The 24,559-nt window shown below is 39.6% G+C and overlaps 1 protein-coding gene across 3 annotated transcripts in view; it reads left to right on the top strand.

The window, feature by feature from the left end:
* Positions 1-24,559, top strand: part of adcy7 (adenylate cyclase 7) — a 55,310-nt gene that overhangs the window by 18,708 nt on the left and 12,043 nt on the right. For all 3 annotated transcript variants that reach the window (XM_044170917.1, XM_044170743.1, XM_044170828.1), the window contains exons 2-12: positions 5,738-6,457; positions 12,189-12,386; positions 12,838-13,002; positions 13,749-13,898; positions 17,273-17,433; positions 20,066-20,177; positions 20,485-20,612; positions 21,016-21,174; positions 21,977-22,109; positions 22,854-23,042; positions 23,336-23,379. In XM_044170917.1, coding sequence (XP_044026852.1) covers positions 6,293-6,457; positions 12,189-12,386; positions 12,838-13,002; positions 13,749-13,898; positions 17,273-17,433; positions 20,066-20,177; positions 20,485-20,612; positions 21,016-21,174; positions 21,977-22,109; positions 22,854-23,042; positions 23,336-23,379 — 1,604 coding nt within the window. In that variant the 5' untranslated portion in view covers positions 5,738-6,292. The remainder of the gene's footprint in view (positions 1-5,737; positions 6,458-12,188; positions 12,387-12,837; positions 13,003-13,748; positions 13,899-17,272; positions 17,434-20,065; positions 20,178-20,484; positions 20,613-21,015; positions 21,175-21,976; positions 22,110-22,853; positions 23,043-23,335; positions 23,380-24,559) is intronic.

Here is a 24,559-nt window from a genome sequence, read left to right as displayed (position 1 = left end):
TATGTTTTACAGAGCTGGTCAGCCACGACACTTAAACATTTCATTTACCGCAGTTGAATCATCAGTTCCCCAGTTTGGTCATCAAATGGATGTTTTAAATTACCCTGCGCCATTGTCCACAAAACAATGCAGAATTGAGCATAGATTACAAACTTTAATGAGTCTAGTGTTGTCTAAAAAGCTACCAAATGTATCAAAAAACGTTAACTAATACTAAAGTTAGGATGCGCTTCTAACATCGTAACAACAACCAGTTTCCAAAGCAGCCCAAGCCTTTTTGGACAAATCAATATTTTTTCTTTTTGGTCTTGCTTATAAGAACAGTCCAAATGACCAGTAAATCAACTAGACAGAATCAAAATTATTAAAAATATACTCAAGTTTTGCTTACTATAATGCCTTAACCTCTTCAACACTGAGCAAGATGAAACTTAGTGATTCAACTGGAAGAAGGTTACATCTAGGAGTTTCCCACTTTACATTTATATTAAACTGGCAAATAATATCTCTATTAAATATGGCAGACACATATGATAAAAGTCCCAAAAGATGTAAATAAATTGGTGCTGATCACTAACTGAATTTAGAAAGGTGTGCTCTCAAGGTGCCCTGTTATACCCCAGGTATAAGATCCCAAGGTATAAACTGGGTTGAATGCTGGGTTGGACATTTCCTGGTTTTAATATGAGTCTTAACTATGGACAGAAAAGTAACTTGATGATATTGATATTTAACTGATCAAATAAAGTAGACAAAGAGAGAGAACAAGAGAGCCCACGTGGGCCAGCAAGAGGGAGCCTGCGTACATCGAGAACTGAAACTGGCATTAACTATATTTGGTATGTATTTAATGTAAGTCTGTGTATTTCTATGGTTTGGCATAGAGGTGTAGCTATGAAAGTACACTGTGGAATGGAGTCTCTACTAACGGTGACAACCAGAGATTAGCCTGTCTCATATGAATGGGTTCAATGTAGATTAAACGCTTGTTCAGTATAAGCTTGTCAATGGTATGACACCTAATTCCTTCCTGGTTCTCTTGGTCTAGCTGACCTTTACCCGCATCGCCTTTAACCCTGGATCTGTGGAGCATGGGCTGAGAAATGTGGCTCGCTGTTTTCTTTTACAGAGGTCACTCTTTGTCCCTTTTTTGTCCAAGCTTATTGAATGCCAACACAAAGACGGCCATAAAAGCAGAGTGATTTGCTCAGGAAAGAGACCAGCCTGTTTGCTCTCCATGAAAAGGCTTTGAATTGGGCATAGGTTTGGTGAAGATCTCACCAGATCTATAGATAAGACTGGTTTATTACCCATGAGGTGATTACTTGGCATAAAGGAAATGGATTGACCATTCCCAGGCAGCATTCAACCAGAACATTTCCAGATTAAGTGACACAGTCTCAAATGAAGAACTTTCCATGCTTCCTTGAAATGAAAATCTCCTGGTCTTCAATCAGGCTCAGGTTGGAGGAAGATTCAAATGAATTCATGATAAATAATGACCTCTCAAGCTGAAAGTCAGCACTTTAACCTCATAGTCAGTGTTGCATTTCAAATCTAATATGCTAAAGTACAGAGCCACAACAATACACAATGTGTCACCATCCAGATACTTGGGGACTGCATTGTATCTAGCTGCTTGACAGATCTCCTCCAATTGCATTGCTTCCTGTTAGGCATCTGGCATTGTCTGGTGTTTTTTAGGCTGCCCAGCAGATACCTACTCCTACTTTGTTTCCTGGGAGTCTAAACATGTCACTCTGCTGCTCGGAACACACTAGGGTTACCATAGATTAATATAGTGTAAATAGCAGTTATAATCAAAAGGTCCCATGTAGATTAGATTCTTTATGCATTAAAACTAACAGTGCCCAATGTGCAGTACACATGTTTTATATTGTCATGTCTTTGTTGGATCACTGATAAATGTGAATAGAAAGAGTATACAAAAAATATTGACTTAAGCCTTAATTACTTCCAGTAATCAGGGTAGTGTGTATTTAAACAAAAGGAGACTCAATCTATAACCAACACAGAAATGATGGCTTGGTATAATAAAAGTAATACAAAATAAAGAAGGAACTCAGATTTCCACGTTTGATGAATCAAGTAGTTTAGTCTCCCCCAGTGTATTTAATGATAACCCACCCAGCATGCTTTCCACGCTTATTATAGTCACATTGCTGTTTTTCTGAAGCTGTCTACATAATACACACACACACACACACACACACACACACACACACACACACACACACACACAGCTTCCAGTCTCTGTTACACTTCACCTCCTCTTTTCTTTGACACGAGGGCCTGTACGTTCCTGCGTCTCAGCAGCAAGTGCACAGTGACGTTAGTTGGTTTTGTATGGCTGCTGTTCCAGGATTCAGTGACGCCAGTTTACAAGGCTGCTATGTGATTCCCTCAGTTGCCAAGCTTTTATAGTAAAAGACCTGGCAGTCAATGCAGCACAGTTTCAGCTATTCATCCTCGCTTGCCGAGAGACTCGGCTCTATTGAAGCGTACATCCCTGTTTCCTTGTTCTCCCAACTCTACGGCAGAACCACAGGTCTGATGGTGGTGCTTTTTATGCTCCAAGTTACCATGGCAAAAAAGCAGCACCATAAGACCTGTGGTTCTGCTAGGCGCTTTAACATCTGGTAAATGAGAGTCCCTGAGTCATCTGACCTCGATCATTGATTTAGTGACATTTTATTAACCTTTTCACTTCCTTTCCTTGTTGTATTCAGTCATTGAGGGGGAAAATGGAGCAGGGTAGCTTAGAGACATATTGGCTTTGATCAACGATTGTACTTCAGCTTGTTTCCTGGTCATGCTCAGTCTTGTCACTTACTGGTTGATCAGCGTACTAAAGAGTTTCGAAGAAGCAATAAAAATCCAGACATTTGTTCATTGGAACATGGGTTACAGGAAAGACACCTACATGAGAGCCATCACACTGACTTCTTTTTACTTTCTTGTGTAGTTTCTTCTAAGTAGGAAGGTAGATTAGCAGATAGAAAGGAGAAGCACCATCCTGGGGTCCATTGATGAGTATTTCCCTTGAGGTCTACTGTAGGTACAGCTCCCTTGTTCCCTCTCAGACACATACTTTCTGGACTGTCTCTGTTGTGGTTTTAACTGCTTCATGTGCCTAAGCTTAACTGTCCCTTAATGTTGGACTTAACATTGCTTGTGTTTTGCTTTCAAGTGTTGAAAGTGAAGTGCCACTGCCTTGTTTAATGTCCTGGATAGGGCTGGGTACTTCGATACTTTTATCGAATTGCTTTGATATCGGAGTATCCAAAAATTAATTCGGTACTGAATTTCTATATCTAAGGAGTAAATCTCATCAGCGTCAGTGCGCCAATAAGCTTGCAGCATGCTTCAGATCTAATAATGCTGGTGATTGGCTGTCTTAACGTTACATGTCGTAGAGGCATGCAGGAAAAACACTACGTTATGCCCAGAGACGGGGTTCACTGTTTGTTTGTTTTTACCACCAGTTGCGGCACAGATAACTAAGTGAATTTTGTGTGCTGCTTCTTAGCTAGCCAGTGCAGCTAACCTGTATCTGCTCGTCGGTGAGTCCGTTCACCACGTTGTCCACCGGGATGGAAGCATCCTCTCCTTGCCACCGCGTAGATGGATAACCTGGACCCAAGGTGGAGCGTGTTTCTGACGGCAAGCATGGTGATGCTTACAGTCCGACAGGTAGTTGGACCTGTCAGACCTGGGTTAGCGGCACTTTAGCACAGAGAAAGTAAGAGGTCTCACTCTGCCACTATTTCCCAGTACCAAAAACGTCACCCACACAGTCATTCCCTTAATTCTTCTTGTGCACAGAGTAAAAACAATTTCTCCAGCTGCTCCCAGGTCTTTGAACAGCTATTTCCTTTGATGAGTCAAGGTATCAGTACCTGTACCGATATCAAACATTTTTGAATACCCAGCCCTAGTCCTGGACTATCAATTGAGGGCTTTTACCTTTTTAATGAACACTCGCATGCATGTGATCATAAAAAATATATATGGCTAACGTATTTATTGCTGCTTTGTCTACCATTTATGATGACATTTAGAGTAAGATATGCTTAAGAATGTACATTAGCGCTGCATACAGTCGTACCTAGGTTTAAGATCTAGACATGACATGTAATAGGTATGTGGAGTAAATGATTCCTCCACTGTAAACAGCCAGTAAACATCTACTCATTCTCACAGGCCAGCTGGTTCTTATTGATGCAAGAGGAGGACACGATCCCCCACCAGCGCTATGTGCTGTGTTTTACATCCCTGCTCTCCCTCTTGGCTGCTCTGTCCAGCAGCAGCAGTGAAAGGGAAAGTTAAAAGTGGTTGTAAACTGCCATTGGGCCAGTCATCACACCGCTGACTGTGGCAATGCATTTTATCACTACAAGATGGAAGCATTGTGGCTGACTCTTCACTTACACACAAAGCAACAGGTGTGTGTGTATGTGCCTTGTCCTTTTTTGCTCTGCTTTTCTCTTTTTATGGCACATAGCATCTGTCGCTGTTGCTATGTGAGGGACAAACATGAAGCAGTGCCTCACACACACTGCACACAGCAATATTAGCAACTGGAGAAAATGAGGTTTCTATTGACAGCGGTGCGAAGTTCACATTATTTCTATTGAGCTTCAAGCCAGTGTTTCCTCCTTCCTCCCAAATGCATATATAGAGCTCTTATTGGCTAGAACTGGAGAGGAAGGAAACAAGGAAATTCTCCCCTCTCTAGTTTTTGTAGAATTTACAATCTCAGCATTTTCAGAAGAATTGCTGTAGGATTTATTTATCAACATAATGCATGCTCCACTGCCCCTGCCTCTCTTGACTGTGGTGGCTACGGATCGTATGTTGTGATTATCGGGTCTTCTTGCAGCTTGGCCAAAGGGCTCTAATTGTTTGAAGAGATATCTACAGTGTGTGTGTGTGTGTGTGTGTGTGTTTGGCAGAGCCTTTCCGGCATCTTCTCTCAGACTCTCTCTCTCAGATTCTCTCTCAGTAGTGTAAATACGACATGGCCCCTCACTCAGCAAGCAGACGTATTGTTCTTAGAGAGAGGATAAATGGCTCATATTGCAGGTTTTGCTTTATGTTTACGGTTAGTTTTTGATCATAAAGGTAAACCACAGATGCTCGCAGATTGTTTTGAAATAGATCATCCTTCAATTTCCAGTGTCAAAATGATGATCAGGTAATCAAAGGCCATTGTCTTCCAGTTTACATGCAATGATGCATACAGTTATGGATTGCATATATTCACACACCGGCCCATCATTATGGCTGCGTTCTATGAAAGTTCTGGCCAAACTTAGCCAGGACGCTGGGGTAAACAGAGACAAGGATTTCTGTACTGTGGAAATTGCAGAGTTCAGGTATGAATAAGCATGTGCTCATTGACAGATCTGGATATTTCTGTCTCACTCTCACAGTATTCCCAGTGAGTCACACATAGTGCCTGATTACATCCTGCCTTTTTCATAAGTTGTAACCAGATTCCTTTTCAGATCAGTTAAGCCAAATTTTTAGTTGTATATGTCTATAAAACAAAAACGTTTTTATTTATTTTCTGTAAATTTCAAAGTCTTAGCTTGGGCAGTGTTTGTTTTGTGCCAGTGTTTGTTTTGTGTTTTGTGTGTTTTGTGTGTGTGTGTGTGTGTGCGCCACCAAACCTTTGGTAAAATATGTCTTTTTTTCTCCATGTGCCTCTAAGGAGTGAAGCTGCCGACCTCACCGCTCCATTACATCCCGAATCCTGGTGGGATCATTGGTGACCTTTGTTGCTGCCCTCAGCGGTCCCTGTTTTCCTCCTACTCTTCCTCCTTATCCCTCTCCTCCCCTTTCTTAAACTCCCCTCCCCTCCTCCTCTGTGTCTCACAGCCCTGGGCTTATTACTCAAACCCACTGAAGGGAGCAACACAGTAGCTGGCAAAGGATGAGGTGGATCAGCCTGCCAACACCAGACAGAGGATAGAAAACACAAAAGGACTAGCGAAGGGAAGAGAATCAGCGAGAGAGACAGAGAGGACGACTAGGGGAGAGAGCTACAACATTCAAGATGCCACGCCGAAGGAAAAACACAAGTTTCACTTGAGCGTCATGAGCTAGCAAGGGGCCCCTAACAGATCTAGAACTGTGGACTTCGTCTTAACAAACTTCTCCGTCTCCCCCCCCACACACACACACACACACAAGTTGTGGAGACACACACTCCTGCTCCCTGGGGCTCCTGTTAACACCTGATATGCCTCTGTAAGAAGTGTGAGCCATGCCAGCCAAGGGGAAGTACCTGCTGAATGACCAGGAGCTGAAAAATGAGGCACTATACCGCAAATTCTCTTGCATCAGCCAGTATCAGCCGCTGGTGCTCCTGCTGGGCCTCTCCATGCTCTCCTGTGGAATCATCCTCATCCTCTTCTTTGCCCTTCAACTGGTGAGTCTTCACATCCACGTGTTAAAAACTGTAATTTTGCACTGTTTGCAGATTTCACATTGGTCACAGAGATTGTTAAAGTAACCAATATCCTGGTTAGATTATTGACCATATGCAAATGTTTGAGTACTTTAATTTTTACAGCAAGAGTTATTTGTCTGTGAGCCACGGTTAAGTAGTGAGGTTTTTTTAATAAATGGAAAAATGTATCTGTGTTTTCTTCACTGTGCAGAAAACACATTTAATTTAATTTAATTTAACATATGTAACCTGAACCCAAAACCTGTGCATCAGACTATGAATTTTGTGCAACATTACCCCTATAATCAGCAGCCATTGAGGCAGAGGAGTGATTGATCAGTAGTTCTTGTAAACTTTCTGCAAATAGACATTAATTACTAATTACACCTTCTAAAGTCAGCAAATTTGATAATTTCTCTGGAGAAGTCTGGGAATATCAGGGTATTTCACACTTGTCACTTTGCTGTAACCACTTTACCATTATAAACAATTTTATTATACAACTTGTTTTTAATTGAAACTGTGTAACTTTAGGTCAAAACATCTGTAAGTTGGTAAATAACATTAACGAATACTTTTGTGTGTAGATGTGCACAGGGTTGTCAAGAATGCATTTTACAGGGCAAAATGCTATGGCATATTTTCCTGACCTCACTTTACCTTGTTTCGATATATTTTTGTGCCCTTGCAGTACACATGGTGCAAGGGTGGTAGGAATGGCATAAGATGATAGTTGGCGCAAGGCAAAGTGTTGACATTTGATACAAACTAAGTTTTCGACCGCAGTAATTAAAGAACAATGCTGGATACTCTTTTTCCAACCAGTCTGACTTACCTGGTTACAGTAAACTCACAATTCAAGTAACTTCACTGGTGTGCTTCTATCTTGGAGCAAGGTGCCTCTGTTGTCAACACAATGCTTCTTATTGTGGAGTTGAATACAGGGTAACTCGGTCACAAAGTGGCTAAGGGAATGTGACAAGGAGGGAGTATACACAAGAGATTTACTTAAAAATAGTCTTAATATAGTCTTAATAGACTTAAATAGTCATTCATTATAACACAAATGAACGATGGAGTGTGTAGATCAGCCATGTCAGCAATGAAAGCAGTGTATCATGTATGGTTAATGTGCTGCAGAGGCGTTGCAGTGCAAAAGCAAAAGAAGGTGCTACAGGGTGGATGTCAGTTGTAGGAAGGGAGAGGCAGGAGTGAACACATGGGCCATGTATTTATATGTATTTATAGCCCATGTGAGCTTAATCAGCTGACGACCCTCCCATGTCAGCCAATTGCCCGCTGAGCTTGGCCAGGACAGCCTCCAAGACAGTGGGAGGGGCGTCACAACTCTAATGGACAGTACAAAATTGGATTAGACTAAACATCAGAGGCTGCATTGAAATCAATGCTGAAATTGTGTAGTCTGTATAAGGTACTGCAAATGTTTCTGTAACCTATAACTGGACTTAAACTGTATGGCTACATTGATATTTCTCCTGAAACTTATAACAATGACAGTCTATATGTTACACATACACACCAGCACTGGTAATTATAACCCCGACCATAGTTACATCATCCTATGTTCTGTTTCTTTGACAGCTAATTGATGAAATTATGCCAGATAAGCAAATTAAAGACACCATTATGGTCAGATCACTTATATAATTATCAACTATAAACTAAGATAATTTAGATAAGGAAACAACATTTTCAGAAGCCTGGCTCAAGTATTATTTTTAGCCACCGTTTATGTTATTAATGGGTAGTTCATTATAGCCTGAACGATACTGGATTTCTGAGGTCATTACCAATATTGATATTAGGGATTGATAAGACCTTTCAGAATTAGCTGCCTTTTACAGATGTCACCTAACTGAAGTCTATAGACCTTTTTCACAGCAGACATTTTGACTTGTCGTAGCAGGAAAAACACAAGTGTAACAAATAACATTAACCATGGCTCTCTTCCATGATGTGATTTATGTTACATCTATTTACATTATATTGTTTTCTAAAGTAATTTTTCCAACGCTCTAGTTGTAATCGCTGTCTAGGGCTTAATGGTGTACGTTAAAGGCTGCGAACATTTTTTGAATTAGGTTGGCATATGTTTAAGCATTGAGGCCATAGTTAGTGGTAGTGATCTACTGGACTGAATTATATTGAGATGTGTTTCTAACATTCTGCCCCCCCCCTCATGTATGTAAATGGTAAAGGACAAAAAATTAGAAACACCTCTCGGTATAATGTAGTCCAGTACAACACCACCTATAACCAAATCACCAAAAACAGAACATTATGTGCTTTGTAAAGATAAATGTTATGGGAGGGCTGTTGTATTGGATTGCATTAGATTGTACAGGTAAGTGTGTACATCACACAGAAACCACTTGGACTGTGAAATGCAAATAGTATATGACAGTATTATTGTAATACTGTATTAAAATACAGTATACAAAAGTATGAAAATCAGAAGTTAAGATGTATCGAGATTGAGAATAATTTTAGAGATTCACAGCCCTCTAGTATTTGTTTGTCGCTTTGTTGGTGCAGAGAGGATTCTTTGAGTTTGTTAGTGTATGGGGACTAATGTGGCACATTAGGACAACAGCAGTAGCCTAACGTTTAGAGAGGCAGGATGCGGCTGGGTGGTCAGTTTGAATCCCTAGGTTGGCTGTGAAAATGTGTCAAATGAAAAACTCTCTCCTCTTCCCTCGACAACTACTTAAAGCACTTAACTCCCCTTCACTACCAGCACAGCTGCCCAGAAGTGTGAATGAGTGAGTGAGTGATTGTGTAACTGTTTGAATGTGAAGGAGGACATCGCTGAAATAGACACGAAAATAGAGAATGCATATTTCAGTTGCTTTACCTAGATTAGAAAAGGGGACAGGTTAGAGATGCATCAGTTAAACAACATCAGGCACATGTTTATTAATTCTAATGATAACTTCTCTGTCAGGAAATTGTCTTGCCTTTCTCTGCAGAGAGGTCAGAGGTCAGGGTGAGCCACAGAACAGTAGCCCTGGGGCTGGTAGTGCTTCAGTTTTGCTAAAAAAAATACTTTGAGGAAATGCCTGCTGACATGGGGACTTGAGCATAGGCCTATTCAGTGAGGCACAGTCTCCCTGCTAGATACACTACCCTGATGCAGTAATAACCTAAATCATCTTTATAAGCTTTGTTTGAAAACTGAAAAGGGAAAAAATGACTCAAGAATGCACTAAGACATAAAATGGTGGTTAAAACAATGTAGCTGTCAAAGTGTAGAGAGTGTTTGTGTGTTCATGGTTCTGGCTGTGACAAGAAAAGGCAGGTATTCATTGACTTCGGCTGATTGGCGGCATGCTGTTGGTTTTGGCATGATGGCGGGTAGCAGAGCAGTCCGGCAGTTCATATAGTGAACTGACAGCGTCTGTCACCGGAGATTATATTACTTTCCCTCTGTTGGAGAAAACCTCTTAACCTTCCTTCTATTGTGTTGCTGCTGACTCTCCGGCACACTCCCTTTCTCATTGTCATTGTGCTTGTACATAAAGATCTTTCACTCTCACACAGTCCTTTGAAATGGCTCAATCCTCATGTGCACATGTGTATACTCACTCTCTAAACACACACACACACACACACAATTTTATGTCCTGCAACTTTCTCATTCATTTTAGTTACTCCTAGATTGTAAATTGAATGACATTAAATATGCAAAATTCACTTACTCCCTCACTCGATCCTTCTATTGCTTTTTTCCTCTTTCTTCTTAGCTGTCTTCCCGCACACACAGTTGCCAGGGGTACAGAACAGTTAAGAGAAAATGCTATGATGGAGCTTGTATAACGCTGTTGTTAAATGCAAAGGAGGGTCAGGGTGCCTGTTTGGGGGTGGCTACCAGTGTCAGAAAGTCACTGTCAACTTATATAACTCCTCTCCAATCGACATCGGATAAAGAGCAATGCTGAGAGGGAAACTGGCTGAGCCGATGTTCCAAGTGCCACTCGTGGAACCAGTCTAGGAGAACCAGTCTCAGGCCCTGATTGGATGGAGAGATGCTATTAAGCAGCGTGCTGTTTGGGTTCTTAAAATGATATCTGAATACAATGGGTTTATATGTTTCTAAGAGCTGTGAGAGGACGCTATCAAGAATTTTGAACAACAGGAACATTTGCACATTTAGTGTAAAAAAACAAAAAACAATAGACATACAGTACAGAGCACAGTGTAAATATTGCTGTTTATCTATATAAAAAAAGCTTTCTATTAGTAAGAACCTGCAGACATACAGTATAACTGAAAGACTGTACAGAAATTATACATCTAGTTTCATGTGAGTTTTATAGTCCTTGGTGTGCCATGTGTTGAACATTGCCACTGCATCTGTTCACGTGGTTTTAGCTCCTATTCATATAGAATAATTGTTCTTTTTCCACCTACAAAAAGGTTTTGTCAAGACACACAGCTACATAGGGAGTAGAAAGTGCGTTAGTTGAGATCTGGCCTTTTCCAATGCTGCCATGGTAACCAGAAAGCTCAATATACAATGCAGAGATGGCCTTCTCTGAGCAGAGATCCATTAACACTGACTTTGTGCATCCGTCTCACTCTTGAGCTCTCTTTTAACCCCTTTTTTTCTCTCGTGCTTTTCCAGTGACACCCACTCTCTCACCCACATACGCCAAGACAATCACACATATGTGTACACTTGGACAAACCTTGTTGTTTCTTTTATGCATGCATTTACATGCACAGCACAAACATGCATTGATAGTCACACAAGCACAGACACATACTGTACATGCAAACATGCTTCCTCACACTGTATAGTAACTTAATCAGGAAGATGGTGGCCTGGAGCAAACAGGTGCAGAGACAGATGTGAAGAAAGAACTCCTACATACACAATGCTCAGGCTGAATATCAATGGCTCTCGGGAGCTTCTTATACTCAACTAAAACCTCAGGTTTACTTACTCAGAGTACAGATTCATCAGTCAGAAACCCAAGCAATGAACTACTGATTAAAAATATAAGCACGTGTGCAAGAATTTTATTTTAGTTGGTACTAGATTTGAGTATATATACATAGGGGTGGACAAAATAACAGACTTACCATTTAAAAAAAATACAATAGCCCTGCATTATACCAATTTGGTGAAGCCCATAATATTTGGTTTTTGTTGAGACTCGTGAAGGTGTTGATTAAAACCAATGGTCTTGTTTGAGAGTGTAGCTTGCAGTTTTGTAAAGCAAATATTCTGTAAACTTTTTCAGTCAGTGTTGGTGAGGGTCTACTTATGATGCTTTTTGAGACAATGTTTTTGATTGATGTACCTGCACGTCAGGCATCAACTGCATGATCCCTTTGTCCCTCTGCAAGTTGCCTAATGTTGTCTTAAAGACTAATTTATAAAAATGGTAACTGTCTTCTATTAAAGCTAACTCATACGTACTAGTAATTGTAATATGTATATAGTATTCTATGAAATACCATTTTTACTATGGACAGTTTGTATACAAACTGTCCATAGTAAAAATGTCAGTATGACATATGTCAAACCCAGGAAACCTGCATGAGAATGAACAATTACAACAAACTGACCCTCATTCATATTGACTGAAAGAAACTGAACAAGTCAGTATGACTAGTTTTATATCACTGTATTGTGATAAAATGTGCGTTTTGTTTTTCTCGTTCTCCCTTGCTGCTGGAGCAGAGTGCAAAGGAGCACTGTGCCTTTGTGAGCGTGGTGAGCGGCAGCCTGTGTGTGTTTCTGGCCGTGTTTGTGCTGGTGAGTACAGAGATGATCTCACAGAGATGGAGGCGTCTGCTGGGTCTGATTGTATGGGCCACACACCTCACAATGGGCTACACCTTCATCTTCTGCGGCCCCATCATCCTGCCTTGGGACCAGGTAACCTCAACTCCCAGACAGTCAGATTAAAGTTATATTTTTGTTGCAAGTCATGGTTAGAGTATGATCCTCACAGGTTACACATGCAGGCATGGAAATCTTACACAACAAATACAGTCTAGACAGATGTGAAGAAGCTCTATTTATTTTATTTATTTATTTATTCTAAGCTGTAATTCTTGAATATTTCACATCTCTAATATTTGGATGACACATCATTTAAAAAAAGAAAACTTGCATTGGTTAATCACATTTTCTAGTGTGTATTTCTATAATGTGGCACAGTATTTGCTGATAATAGGTCTATAGTATGTATTAAGTTTCTTGAGTTGTGTGACCACACTTTTCAGGCACCATATTACTTAACATAAGTGAATGAACGCAGCATTTAGTAGAATCTGATTTAGTCTTGGCACAACAGGTTGAAATAATGGAACCTTTATGTTTCCAGGTGCCTTTCTTCCTCTTCATCATCTTCACCGTGTACACCATGCTGCCATTCCAGTTGTGTTACGCTGTGGTGCTGAGCGTCATCTCCTCACTCTCCCACATCTTGGTCCTCACACTGCGCCTCACCATTGACAACAAACCGCCCACTCCTGACCTTGCCAACCAGGTAAAACCAGTTGGATAAAAACTATGCCATTATGTTGTAGACATGCTTCTGTAATGCTAAAGTATCAGTCTGCAGCTGTGTATTGAAGAATTAAAGCCAATATGGGTTATTTAAGGCCAATGTTATCTTCTTAATGAAGCTGCAGTTCAGTTTTTTTAGTTAGTTTAGTGTAAATATTCTTTATCATTAAGTTTAACCCCCCAAAAAATGACCAGAATTTAGACATAATGTAGACAGTAATTAAACACTATAACTTTACCAAGACTAAATACCCTAACACTTAAACTGTGGGAGATAACAATGACTTTATTTGAACATATATCCAATAATAAAACATGGACCGTTATTTTAAAAGATAGATCATTTATTATCTAGTATTGTATTGGAAGACTTTGAATATGGTACTCAGATATCCAACAATCATAGACAGACCGATGGACATGTAGACGTGTAAATCTAAATAGTTTTTATTATGGTGAAGATAAACCTTAACAAACACAAATGTGTATTAACAAAATAAAGCTAAAATTAAGACAATTTTGAATATACAATGTTTGGCCAGGGTCAGACACAATAAAAAAAAAACAGAATATGAAAGTAAAGCAACTAACAAAGTAGTTGTTGTTAATGAGTAATTTCTCAAGTCCCAATCCAGCAGGGACACACAGGGCTTCAGAGACTTGCATGCGTGCATATTGGTGTTTCCATTCAAGCTCTAACATCTGCTACTGTGTCTGTTTCTGTAGCTGCTGTCCAATGCAGTGGTGTTTCTGTGTGGCAGTGTGGTGGGAGCCTTCCATAAGGTCCTGATGGAGAAAACCCTGAGGCAGACCTTTCAAGACACCTTGAGGTGCCTGAGCATGCGGATGAAGCTGGAGATAGAAAAGAGGCAACAGGTTAGTGTAACACACAGGCTATCAAAGACTAGTTTATAAGCTTCACTCTGTATGGCCATTTAAATATGAAAGCCTACAGTATGTTACCAAAACCTTTCAAAGTTTGGCTCACTACATTAGTGTAAGTATTGTAAAAATAAACATATTTATGTTGGATTATTTTATATATTTGTGTAAAAAATCACCTACTGCAACAGTCCGCATATCCTCATTAAGAAAGGTACAGCAACAATGATTAACACATGCATTAAGACACAAAAGGTACAATTACACTAAACATATGAAAGAAAAATATTTCAGTCTACTTTAGACACAAGTAATAAAAATCGGCAAAATGTAAATAGTAAAATTGTGAAATAAAATTGCTTTAGCCTCTCATCCCACACATTTGGTTGAATTAGGCCCACACGACATCCATACACACTCTCGTCGAGTAATGATCCATTATAGAATCTTGAAGAGAGAAAAAACAATGCACTATTTCTTTCCACTATTTCGGAAAAGTGTACTGTATTCAAAGCCAATTGTGATAAGCATTTTGATACCTTTTTATTTTACTGCATCATCTGTATTTTAGTAACCTCACTGAATGGAAACAAACATTACAGACAAATGATGAAAATAGCTCATATGTAATTGTTATTGCCATACTCTTATAATTTTATTTCATTTTTAAGCTTTGCCTTTGGCTGGCCTCATGTTGACTCTTCCATGGATGTTTTCATTGCGACTAACAAATCCTTCTCAAATTAGATTTTCCTGTGATGCCTTTTAAATTAGATGTGTCTGTGCTGACTTGCTTTGACTTCAGAGGCATTTTTAAAATACATTTTTTCCTTTTGTCATTTGTTATGGCTGTAGTACAGGACATAAAGCGTTCTGACGGGGAAGCTGTTGTGTTGCCTAGTAGGACAGAAAGGAATGATATAATCGTTAACATTTAAATCTCCTGTTGTATTTGAATTGGGGGCTGAGAAAAGGGAGCCTGGTGCACAAAGTTAGCCAAAGAGAACAGGGACATAAAAGCATGGTGGGGGAAGCTCCAAAACGGCTCCAAATGGGGGAACCAATGAGGAACTCACATTGTGTTCCCACATTAATTTCAGCAGCCCAGTGTGTTGATGTTTCTTGGCAGGGTGTGAAAGACGTCAAAAATGTCTTTTTAAACTGTGTGACAGTAACACTCCCCTTTGAAACCAATACTAATGAAATTCTTTCAAACACTGCTGACCCCTCTACACCAACTGCTTTCCCATAAATCAAAGTAAATGTGTGTCACTCCATGCATTCAGTAATAATGCATTTTTCCCCCCATATTTAAGATATGTAATATACATAAGTAATTGTATTCATTTAGAAATAAAAGACTAATGGATAACATTTAGAGCAGCACTATATCATGTGACACATCCTGCAGCTGCCCACCTTCATCTATACAAAGGCCACTTTATGAGAGGTGAGTTTTCATGTTTCAGACTCTGGGGAAACTAAAAGGATCGTTTGAACCCTGTAAGAGGTCAGCCAGAGTGAATGGGACCAGTTCAGGTTGCAGCAGAGTGGAGCAAGTTCACACACACACACACACACACACACACACACACAGACAGACGCACACTTACACACAAAATTCATTACCTTACGTGAGTATTCAACCCTTTGGACCTTTCCCACATTTAAAAATGATTAAATTTGGATTATTTTGTTTTTGGTTTGCATACGCTAACTCGAAATGTCAATTTCAATTTTAAAAATGTGAAAAGTTAAAAGCTGGAATGTTTTGAGTCAAAACATATTCACCGCTTTGCATTAACACTCTAAATTAAGTTATGGTGCAGTTTCATTATTTTGAGTCCTTAAGATGTCTGTACAGCCTGGAAAGTGTCCAGAAACACTCCAGGGAAATAACATGCTCGTGACAGCACACTGTCACAGCACACGTGACATGTTAAAGCAAAAGATCCTGTGGTCTGATGAAAAGTAATCTGAACTTTTGCTGTAATGGAAAGCACTGTGTCAAAACAAAAATGGGCACAAGTCAGTAGCCATATAACACGCCTTGCATACCATGAAGTGTGGCAGTGGTAACATCATGCCAAAGGGGTGGGGGGTATTTAGGTCTATTGACTTGCAAAAGAAAATAGAAGGATCCATGAATCGTGAAAATAAAGGAGATTCTTCAAGAGTTAATTATTAGTTGTATATTAGATTGGGAAGACAATGTGTGTTCCAACAGGACAATGACCTGAAGTATACCGCCAAATGAGCGCTGGAATGGCTTTAAAACAAGAATGTGAATGTCCTTAAGTGGCCCGGCTGAAGCCCAGAACTAAATCCCATTTAAATTGAATATAACTGTTCACACACACACACACACACTTCATCCTTCCTGACCTATCTTGTGCAAATATTAAGGAAAGATTAGGGGGGAAAAATTACAAAATCCAGGTTTTATTTGCTGAAGTACATATTTATGACTCACATGGTTGTATACTTGAGTACCTGTTTAAATGAGAAATGTATATTACACTTTCAAGCACAGTTCTAAAACAAAATATTAACTTTTGTCAGAAAAAAATCTGTAATTGATTTTGAATTCACTTTGCAACACTACAAATTGTGGAAAAGGTTAAAGGCAATGTTTTCTAGTAAATCTACAAGTACTCATTTATCGATACACACAGAAACACGCAAACATCTCCCTCTTTCTTTCTCACAGACACAAATTGGTGCGCGCGCGCGCACACACACACACACACACACATTGCTTTGGTCTCATACCTTAAAATTTGTCATACGTGTTCTCTCGGGCATCTCTATTTACATCCACTTGTGCATTCTAAAGCACTTTGCAGTGACTGTATTATATAAAAAGCATTTTGTAGATAAATTTAACAAGCCTTGACTCAACCAGTGTGGTCAGATGATCTAACCTGACGCCCCTCTGGTGGTATGAAGAGGGATTAATCATTTCTTAAGAAGTTGCCTCTTCAGATTCCTGTCTTAATCAAGCCATTGAACTTTGAACACTTCTCAGACCTCTGGCTAATACTACTAGCAGAGTCTGGAAAATTCTTCCACTTTGTCATGTTCACCATTATTTGGCTATGATGACAGCATGGTGATATAGTGTTTGAACGTATTTGGTACCACCACACTTTTAAACCTGTATGAACATGCTGGCTCCTTTTAAAAACCAACCTGCTCTAAATTCCAATTAAAAGCTTAAGGGTGTGCTTGTGATCGTGTGTGTGTGTGTGTGTGTGTGTTCTGGCTGTTCCCAGGTCGGCCTTTTTTCATTTCAGGGTTTCACTGTACGTTGAGTGTGACGGTCAAATAAGTTATATAACTAACTGTGTGTGTTTGTGTGTTTGCAGGAGAACCTGCTGCAGTCTGTGCTGCCAGTCTACATTTCCATGAAGATGAAGCTGGCAATCATGGAGCGCCTGCAAGACTGTAAAGACAAAGAAGAGCAACAGCGACTCGTCAAAGATAACAACTTCCACAGTCTTTATGTAAAGAGGCACGAGAATGTCAGGTACAACCACAAAGCACCTTAAAATACATGGAAAGCCATAGATTTTCATTCATTAGACCTTGTTATAAAGGATCACCTCATTATGGAAGCCTTGTTTTACTGGGCAAACCATGCACTTAAAGGGATGATTAAAAAGCATGTCTTATTGATCAACAATCAAGACATTTTGAGGACATTCAGATGTCTTTCTACATATTTTTGATTTTTGTAAGGTATCAATAGAAGTATATTGACTCTCCTGCCTGAGATTTTGAAAGTAACAAGTGGCTGTGGCCTGAACCTGCACTGCTTACAACTGGTAACAGGAGACAGATTCTCGGACCACAATCAAAGACTACATTTGGGAAAACGTAAAATAAATCACTTCAGATGGGGCTATGACTTATAACCAGTATGACAGACTTGTGAAAAACTTAAACTACAGCTTAAAAAAAAGAGATTTTATTACATATCTGTTTTACCGCTAGCTTCATATTATCTCTAATCTGAAAGGAGAAAAACTAGCTTTTTAAACTACAATGTTTTTAAGCTTGCTATGTTTTGATATTTCAGACTGACTTAATTTCTCTGTCTGTCTCCTCGGCCTGTGTTCTCAATCTTATAAATTCTCCGTAGTTCCCAGGGAAACTCGTATTTATGCTTTTTCTATGCACATCACTTCATAAAACAGATGAGGCACAAAAGCAAAAAAGTGCACACAAAAAGCAGATTTCTGTGACCACTTCTCGTAACGCTGGAGATTAGTATGTCTGTCTGTTTTCAGAGCAGTGACCCAGTTACAGCTCTTTGTTTTACGAGGGTTTATTAATTTAGCAAGTGCTGACAGACATTGTGTCAGCTTAAACTGAACTTTGGCAGATGGCTCACCAGCTCATTTTTTCGGATAAATGTCGGCAAGATACATTGTCGGCCTTACCTCAGTATGGGAATTGCATTATAGTGTTTCTTAAGAAGCTTAGTTGTGGCTTCTTTAGCTTCGTTCTTCATTCTTCGTTTTTTCAATGCAAATGTTTGTTTGTTTTTGTCAAATTTTGGCAATTTCTGTTCTGATCAGTTTAATTGAAAGATGTAAGACTGGCATAAAATAAAATTTTAATGGCAACACAGATAACAAAAACACAGAAAGTGATTGGGCTGTTAATATCCACACGTCCACTTGTCTTTCAGAATATTTAGACACTGAACTTTTGGACTTAAGACTTAATCAAGAGGTAATTTTGAAGGCATCAGTCACATTCAATTAGGGCCACAGTAAGAAGGTGTAGAATGATAGGCTGCACCCCTGACCTATCCCTATAATTACCCCAGTCAGACTAGTCATTAGCTGTGCTGTCTGTCTCATGAAGCACCTGGCCGTTTTCAGCCAGGCAGTAGAACAGGATCAAGTCAGGTGCAGTATCTGTGTCCCTCTGCTGGTCAGCAGACGGGCAGTTGTGCTCAGGCCAGGCTGCAACCAGCCAGCGATGGTAATCAGCCCCGGCTAGATGTGTTACAAGTTAAATTCATGCAACAGCCTACATGTAGTGCTCTGTGGATAATTGTATCACACACAGATCAATGGATATTTGTGGTGGAGTTTGTTTTGAATATTTATGTACATAGTTAGAAATGATGTGAACTGTGGTTATACTTGGATTTAATTGATAGTAACATCAGTTTGCAGAGAAAACAATAATGTGTCAGTGAGTTCCCATCTCAAAGTCAAATTAAATATATCCCATCATGCTGTAACTTAGCACAGCATTCATCACAATTGTTGACATGTCCTGTAGCTCACTGAGATGAGCATGGTGTTCCCCGGGGCTTACATTGGAATGGTTAGATTTTCCGTTCCCACTTTTGCCTGCCATACTAAGGCAGGGAGGCAGGTCAGGTGCTCTGTGCGTGTTGGGCTTTTGCCAAACTTCCAGCTGTTTTTCCTTGTGGTGTCGGGGTCTTTCAGAGGTCAGATGAGATATCAGTGTCCCTCTGTGGTCCACTGACCAGCTGATTCAGCATTGATCTAGACAGGCCTTTTTAATCAGTCACTGATCAGGTTTGCTAGAGGTTAATGGGACGTGGGTCAGGAGCTTTTTGGCTGAAATCCTGCATCCCAATTCAGGTGCCATAATGGTCATAATGGCTCATAATGGGCCGTCAAGGCTGTGCAGAGAAAATCGGGCACAAATGTTGTAAGCTTTATGGCCCCTAGTATGCTCCAATCCATTCCACACTGGTTGATTGCTAACAGTGCATTCAGGTGGTCCTCATCAGTTGATTGACTGATTGAAAAAGCTCCTGCATGTCATGATGGCTTTGGGGATGATGGTGATAGGGATGATCTCCTGTCTGGACATGTAAATCACAAGGCATTACAGATAGACAGACGTTACATGGATATATTGCTCACCAGTTATCCGTTGTGTTGAAGTAAAACGTCATAACGCAAACATAAAAGCACCCTTTTGGTCTGCGTGAGGTCTCGTTTTGGGGAGATGTTAGTAAAATAGATTTATTCTTTATATCATCAAAACTAATAACAATCTTATTTGCTAGATACATGATATTTTACATGTCACAGCAGACATTATCTCTGTTTATGTGAGTGTGTTTGTGTGTGTTAAACTCTCATTGTATTATTTCTTTCTTTCAGTATTCTATATGCCGACATTGTTGGCTTCACCCGATTGGCCAGTGACTGTTCTCCCAAAGAGCTTGTCGTTATGCTCAATGAATTGTTTGGCAAGTTTGACCAAATTGCCAAGGTGAGTTATCATTCAAACTTTCTTTATGCCATTATTACAAACAACTTTATACTAGCTAACAAACCTCAAACTAGCTGGGAAAATCTGGTTTGGGTTGTGAACCAGGAAATACTCTCTTCTTATTAAGCCATGACCAAGGCACTTTAACCTCAGTACTGCAAGACTGTGGTTGTATTGAGCGGCTCCCATGTGTTGGCTCGTGTACATATCCTGTCTATCTGCTTACCCACAGTTTATGCAACCAGTCAACTTTTTAAATTAGTTGCCTGGTTGCATAAAACAGTATTTTGTTTTGTTTTTTTCATAGGAAAATGAATGCATGAGAATCAAGATCCTTGGAGATTGCTATTACTGCGTATCAGGGCTGCCAGTCTCTCTGCCTAAACATGCCAAGAACTGCGTCAAAATGGGCCTGGACATGTGTGAAGCCATCAAGTGAGTTTGTGGCAACCTAATTGAAACATATAGTGCCTCTCGATTCAACTCTTTACAGAGATGTAATAAGCACACTTAGTTTTGAGAGGAATTATGTAATTAAAATGTGAAAAGATATTTGTGGAACCTCTCAGAGAATAGTGTGGTATATCTTTAATAGTGGACTGTAGGATGAGTCATTCTTAGTCATGTCTCTAGTTTAGGGAAACCAGTTACTTAAAAAAAAAATCTTGCACAGTAATGCCTAGAATAGCTCATGTTATTTTAAATGCTATTTAAAATAATGTATTACAGCAGTAGGAAAGTCTAAGCGAATGTTAATGTGCCTTTAAGGACTGTGTTCTGCATATAGACACAACCTTCAACAACAATGAGCTTTAGTATTGCTGTGAAACTTCTCCAGGCAGGTACGGGAGGCCACAGGAGTGGATATCAACATGAGAGTGGGCGTGCACTCGGGCAATGTGCTCTGCGGTGTCATTGGCCTTCGCAAGTGGCAGTTTGATGTGTGGTCACATGATGTCACGCTGGCCAATCACATGGAGTCAGGAGGCCTTGCAGGGTAAGTGGTAATACTTTTGTATCTACTACTTTTGTTTCACATTCCTTACTACATGGTAGATGGCAAAAAATAACATTTACTTTCAACATCAGTAATCTATGGCCAGCCATCAACATCAGCTAATTAGATTATTTGAAATATTGCAACATTTATAATGTTAAGCCCCAAATCATTTTTCTTGTGTCCATGTTACAAACTGTTTGGGTTCCATTGTTTTTGGTATATTTAGCAGTAGCTGTTGCATAATCAAAGTTGCAAAAAAACATAAGTCAAGTTAATATTAATTTTCAGTTTCAATTACAGGGTGTGTACACAGTGCAACCCTGATTAAATTTTGTTGCATAAAACCAATTCCATGATAACATTTTACATAACACCCGACTTAGTATCTTAGATAGAAATGTTCTGAGAAAACTACACAATGTTATTGTCAGTGTAAATGTTACATTTTAAAGGCTGGTGTCATGAAATTGTCATTTGTATACTTAATGAAACAAAAATATTATTTTTAATACAAGGAGTTAATATTCAAATTCATTCATTCATTCGAGTCGGCCAATAACCTCCATGACAAAGCCTTTCAGTCACATAAGTGAAAGTTAAAATTGTCATTGGAATAAATGATTTACATTTGCCAGTATTAAGTTATAATCTTTGTGCAGATATGCCACTTTGTTCTTTGTTGTAAATGAACAAATTGAGTAACTGAATCATTCCAAACGCCATCAAGTAAGACAAGTAAATGTCTTACATATGCCATGCCAAGTATTTCATTGTTTCTCCTGCTCTTTGTCACTGTTAGACGTGTCCACATCACAGAGGCGACTCTGAAGCACCTGAATAAGGCTTATGAAGTGGAAGAAGGCAATGGCCACCTCAGGGACCCCTATCTAAAAGAGCTCAATGTCCGAACCTACCTAGTCATTGATCCACGGGTAAGTTCTCTGTCCATCTTACTTTAAATGCACATTGTTAGGGAGAGAGTGAGAAATATATAGTATTTGAAAACACCTGCTCTCACAAATAATTGCTGATAAGATAATGAAGTATATTAAGAGAAAAATAATTACATGTTTTGAGTATAGACAATACAGGGTATTTTTTGTGTTGTAGTCCGAATGTTATAAATCATGGTTGATATGATCTTCTGTAATATAATTTTAAAACAATACCGTAGTTTTCTAAATGTTGAATATGTTTTTCCCACCATACTGCTTTCTATGGGTTTCTCCTGAGATGAGGCATACAAGCAAACTTTTGGGTTCAGGACAGATCTGTCAATATCTCACACAAAGTCTCACACATTACTTATGTAACCCATTACTCTATTGATGAAGATAATGTTTCCCCCCACTCTTCACCAGGTTTGGTACATAAAACTCTTCCATGCATTGTGCAATTGTAACCAAATTTAGGTGACCCATGCACATATCAGCTCCGAGCAATCCTGCAGAATTGGATGACATTCCGCCAGGTATTCTCCAAAACTTGGTGCAGGTCCAGGTTAAAAACTTCTAAACATTTTATTTTATTAACAAATCTAGAGGACTGCACAGCCTTAGTAGAGGTATGCTGTCCCCTCAGTGCTCTCTAATGACTTTTATGATTTAGGAACATACTCATGCTAATTTCCGTGCCTTAGAGCTTCAGCTAAAGAGTATGTGTCTGTCTGTCTCAAGTCTAAGGACCCATCATCGAACAGTCGTAGCGCGCCTAAACCTCGGATGAACGATGGTCTGAAGATGCGGGCGTCCGTGCGTATGACCCGTTACCTGGAATCTTGGGGGGCAGTCAAACCTTTTGCCCACCTTCAGAACCGAGAGGGCTTCACCCCAGACGCCATTGTCAATGGCAAGACACGCTTCAAGGTAAACAGATTATTGTTGTTTGTTGTTATGAAGGTCACAACTACTCCTCTGCTGGAGCCCACGTTAAAGCATAGTGTACAGTATATACAAGGCATGGTCTCGCTTTGTTAATTATTAAGGAAATAGTATAAGAAATAAACTACAGATATAGCTATAATATGTCGGTCTCTTTTTACTTTGTGCTGGTTGAAACACTGCTGCACTGTGATAAATTGAGTTTTGGTGGGTTTGGCCTTCAACACTCACATTATAATGCATTCTTATTGGGTGAATGTTGTCCCTGTCTTTTCCAGGACATCCCTCTGCGATCAGCCCCCGGTTCCAAGATCACTGAGAGGTAAGAACAACTCTGAGCTGCTGCAGTAGCTACTAAATGAATTCAGATGTTAGGTCCCCATTTGGTAACTATTATTATTGTTAAGGTATATTAAACTATAAGAGAATGAGTGTGCTCACTCACATTCACCCTGGAAGTCGGCCCGTGTAACAACGCTGTTGCTCATCTCCATGGCCTGAAACAGGGAAGAATGTTTCCCAACTGGTCATCGCTCCATGCTTCATTACATTTAATTACCAATATTTTGTAATACAGTATATCAAAGCATTTAGAAGGAAATGTTATTATTTTCCTAGCAGTAATTACATTATTGCCAATGTTTAGCTGTACACAGCTGTATAAGATGAATGCTTTTCATGGGAGCTTAAAAATTTTGATGGAATGAAATCATGGTGATATTATGGTGGTAATCCATCCTTTAAGAGTCATATTAGACTTGTTACACATGAGATTTTCCTTTTGACTCACATTTCCTTACAGTTTTTCTGTTTATGGATGCATCATCCACATTTGAAACATTTAAAATCCACTTCTAAAGTGTTTTGCAGAGAGCAGGCAGGATGTTTAGTGTCTTACTCTTACAGATCATGTGAGGTGCAATAAACCATTTCTGAGCTGCTATATGTAAATGCCAGGTAGCAGAGAAGGGTAAAGAGAAAATTACTGTTTGACCCTAAAGTCTTAGTGGTGGTCAGTTGGCACACATCCATATTTATGAGATTTAAGGTGGGCTGCCTCCCCCCTCAAACGGAATTTACATGGGTAAAACTTTGTTGCTGCTACTTTAATGTGTCATTGGGTCATTATTAAGCAGTTAAAACGCATGAACATCCCAGAGGAGGGGATGATAATACTGAAATTGTTCTTAAAACATTATTTGACAATAAGTCAGTATATGTTCCTAAAGCAAAAGGAGTGTTAGAGGATTTAGTCACAGCCAGCAAATACAACATTCGCCAACAAAATGTCATCACTGAGGGTCTGCTTAATACAGCTGTGCTGCATTGGCAGTCATTCCTGCAGAGTGGTGGGAGTGCTGCGCTCTATGACAAGCCCTTCTACTAGCTTCAAATAATGCATAGACAAATTGATTATGGTTGTAGCTTATAATGGTTAATTCTCTTTTCCCGTCTGGCACAGGCAGTAGGCGTACGGACAAATATTTAAAGTGTAGCTACTG

The sequence above is a fragment of the Siniperca chuatsi genome, linkage group LG1, assembly GCF_020085105.1.
Source record: "Siniperca chuatsi isolate FFG_IHB_CAS linkage group LG1, ASM2008510v1, whole genome shotgun sequence".
In the NCBI taxonomy this organism is placed as follows: domain Eukaryota; kingdom Metazoa; phylum Chordata; class Actinopteri; order Centrarchiformes; family Sinipercidae; genus Siniperca; species Siniperca chuatsi.
The sequence above is the reverse complement of the archived record's forward strand: the minus strand, read 5'-3'. Positions and strand labels throughout refer to the sequence as shown.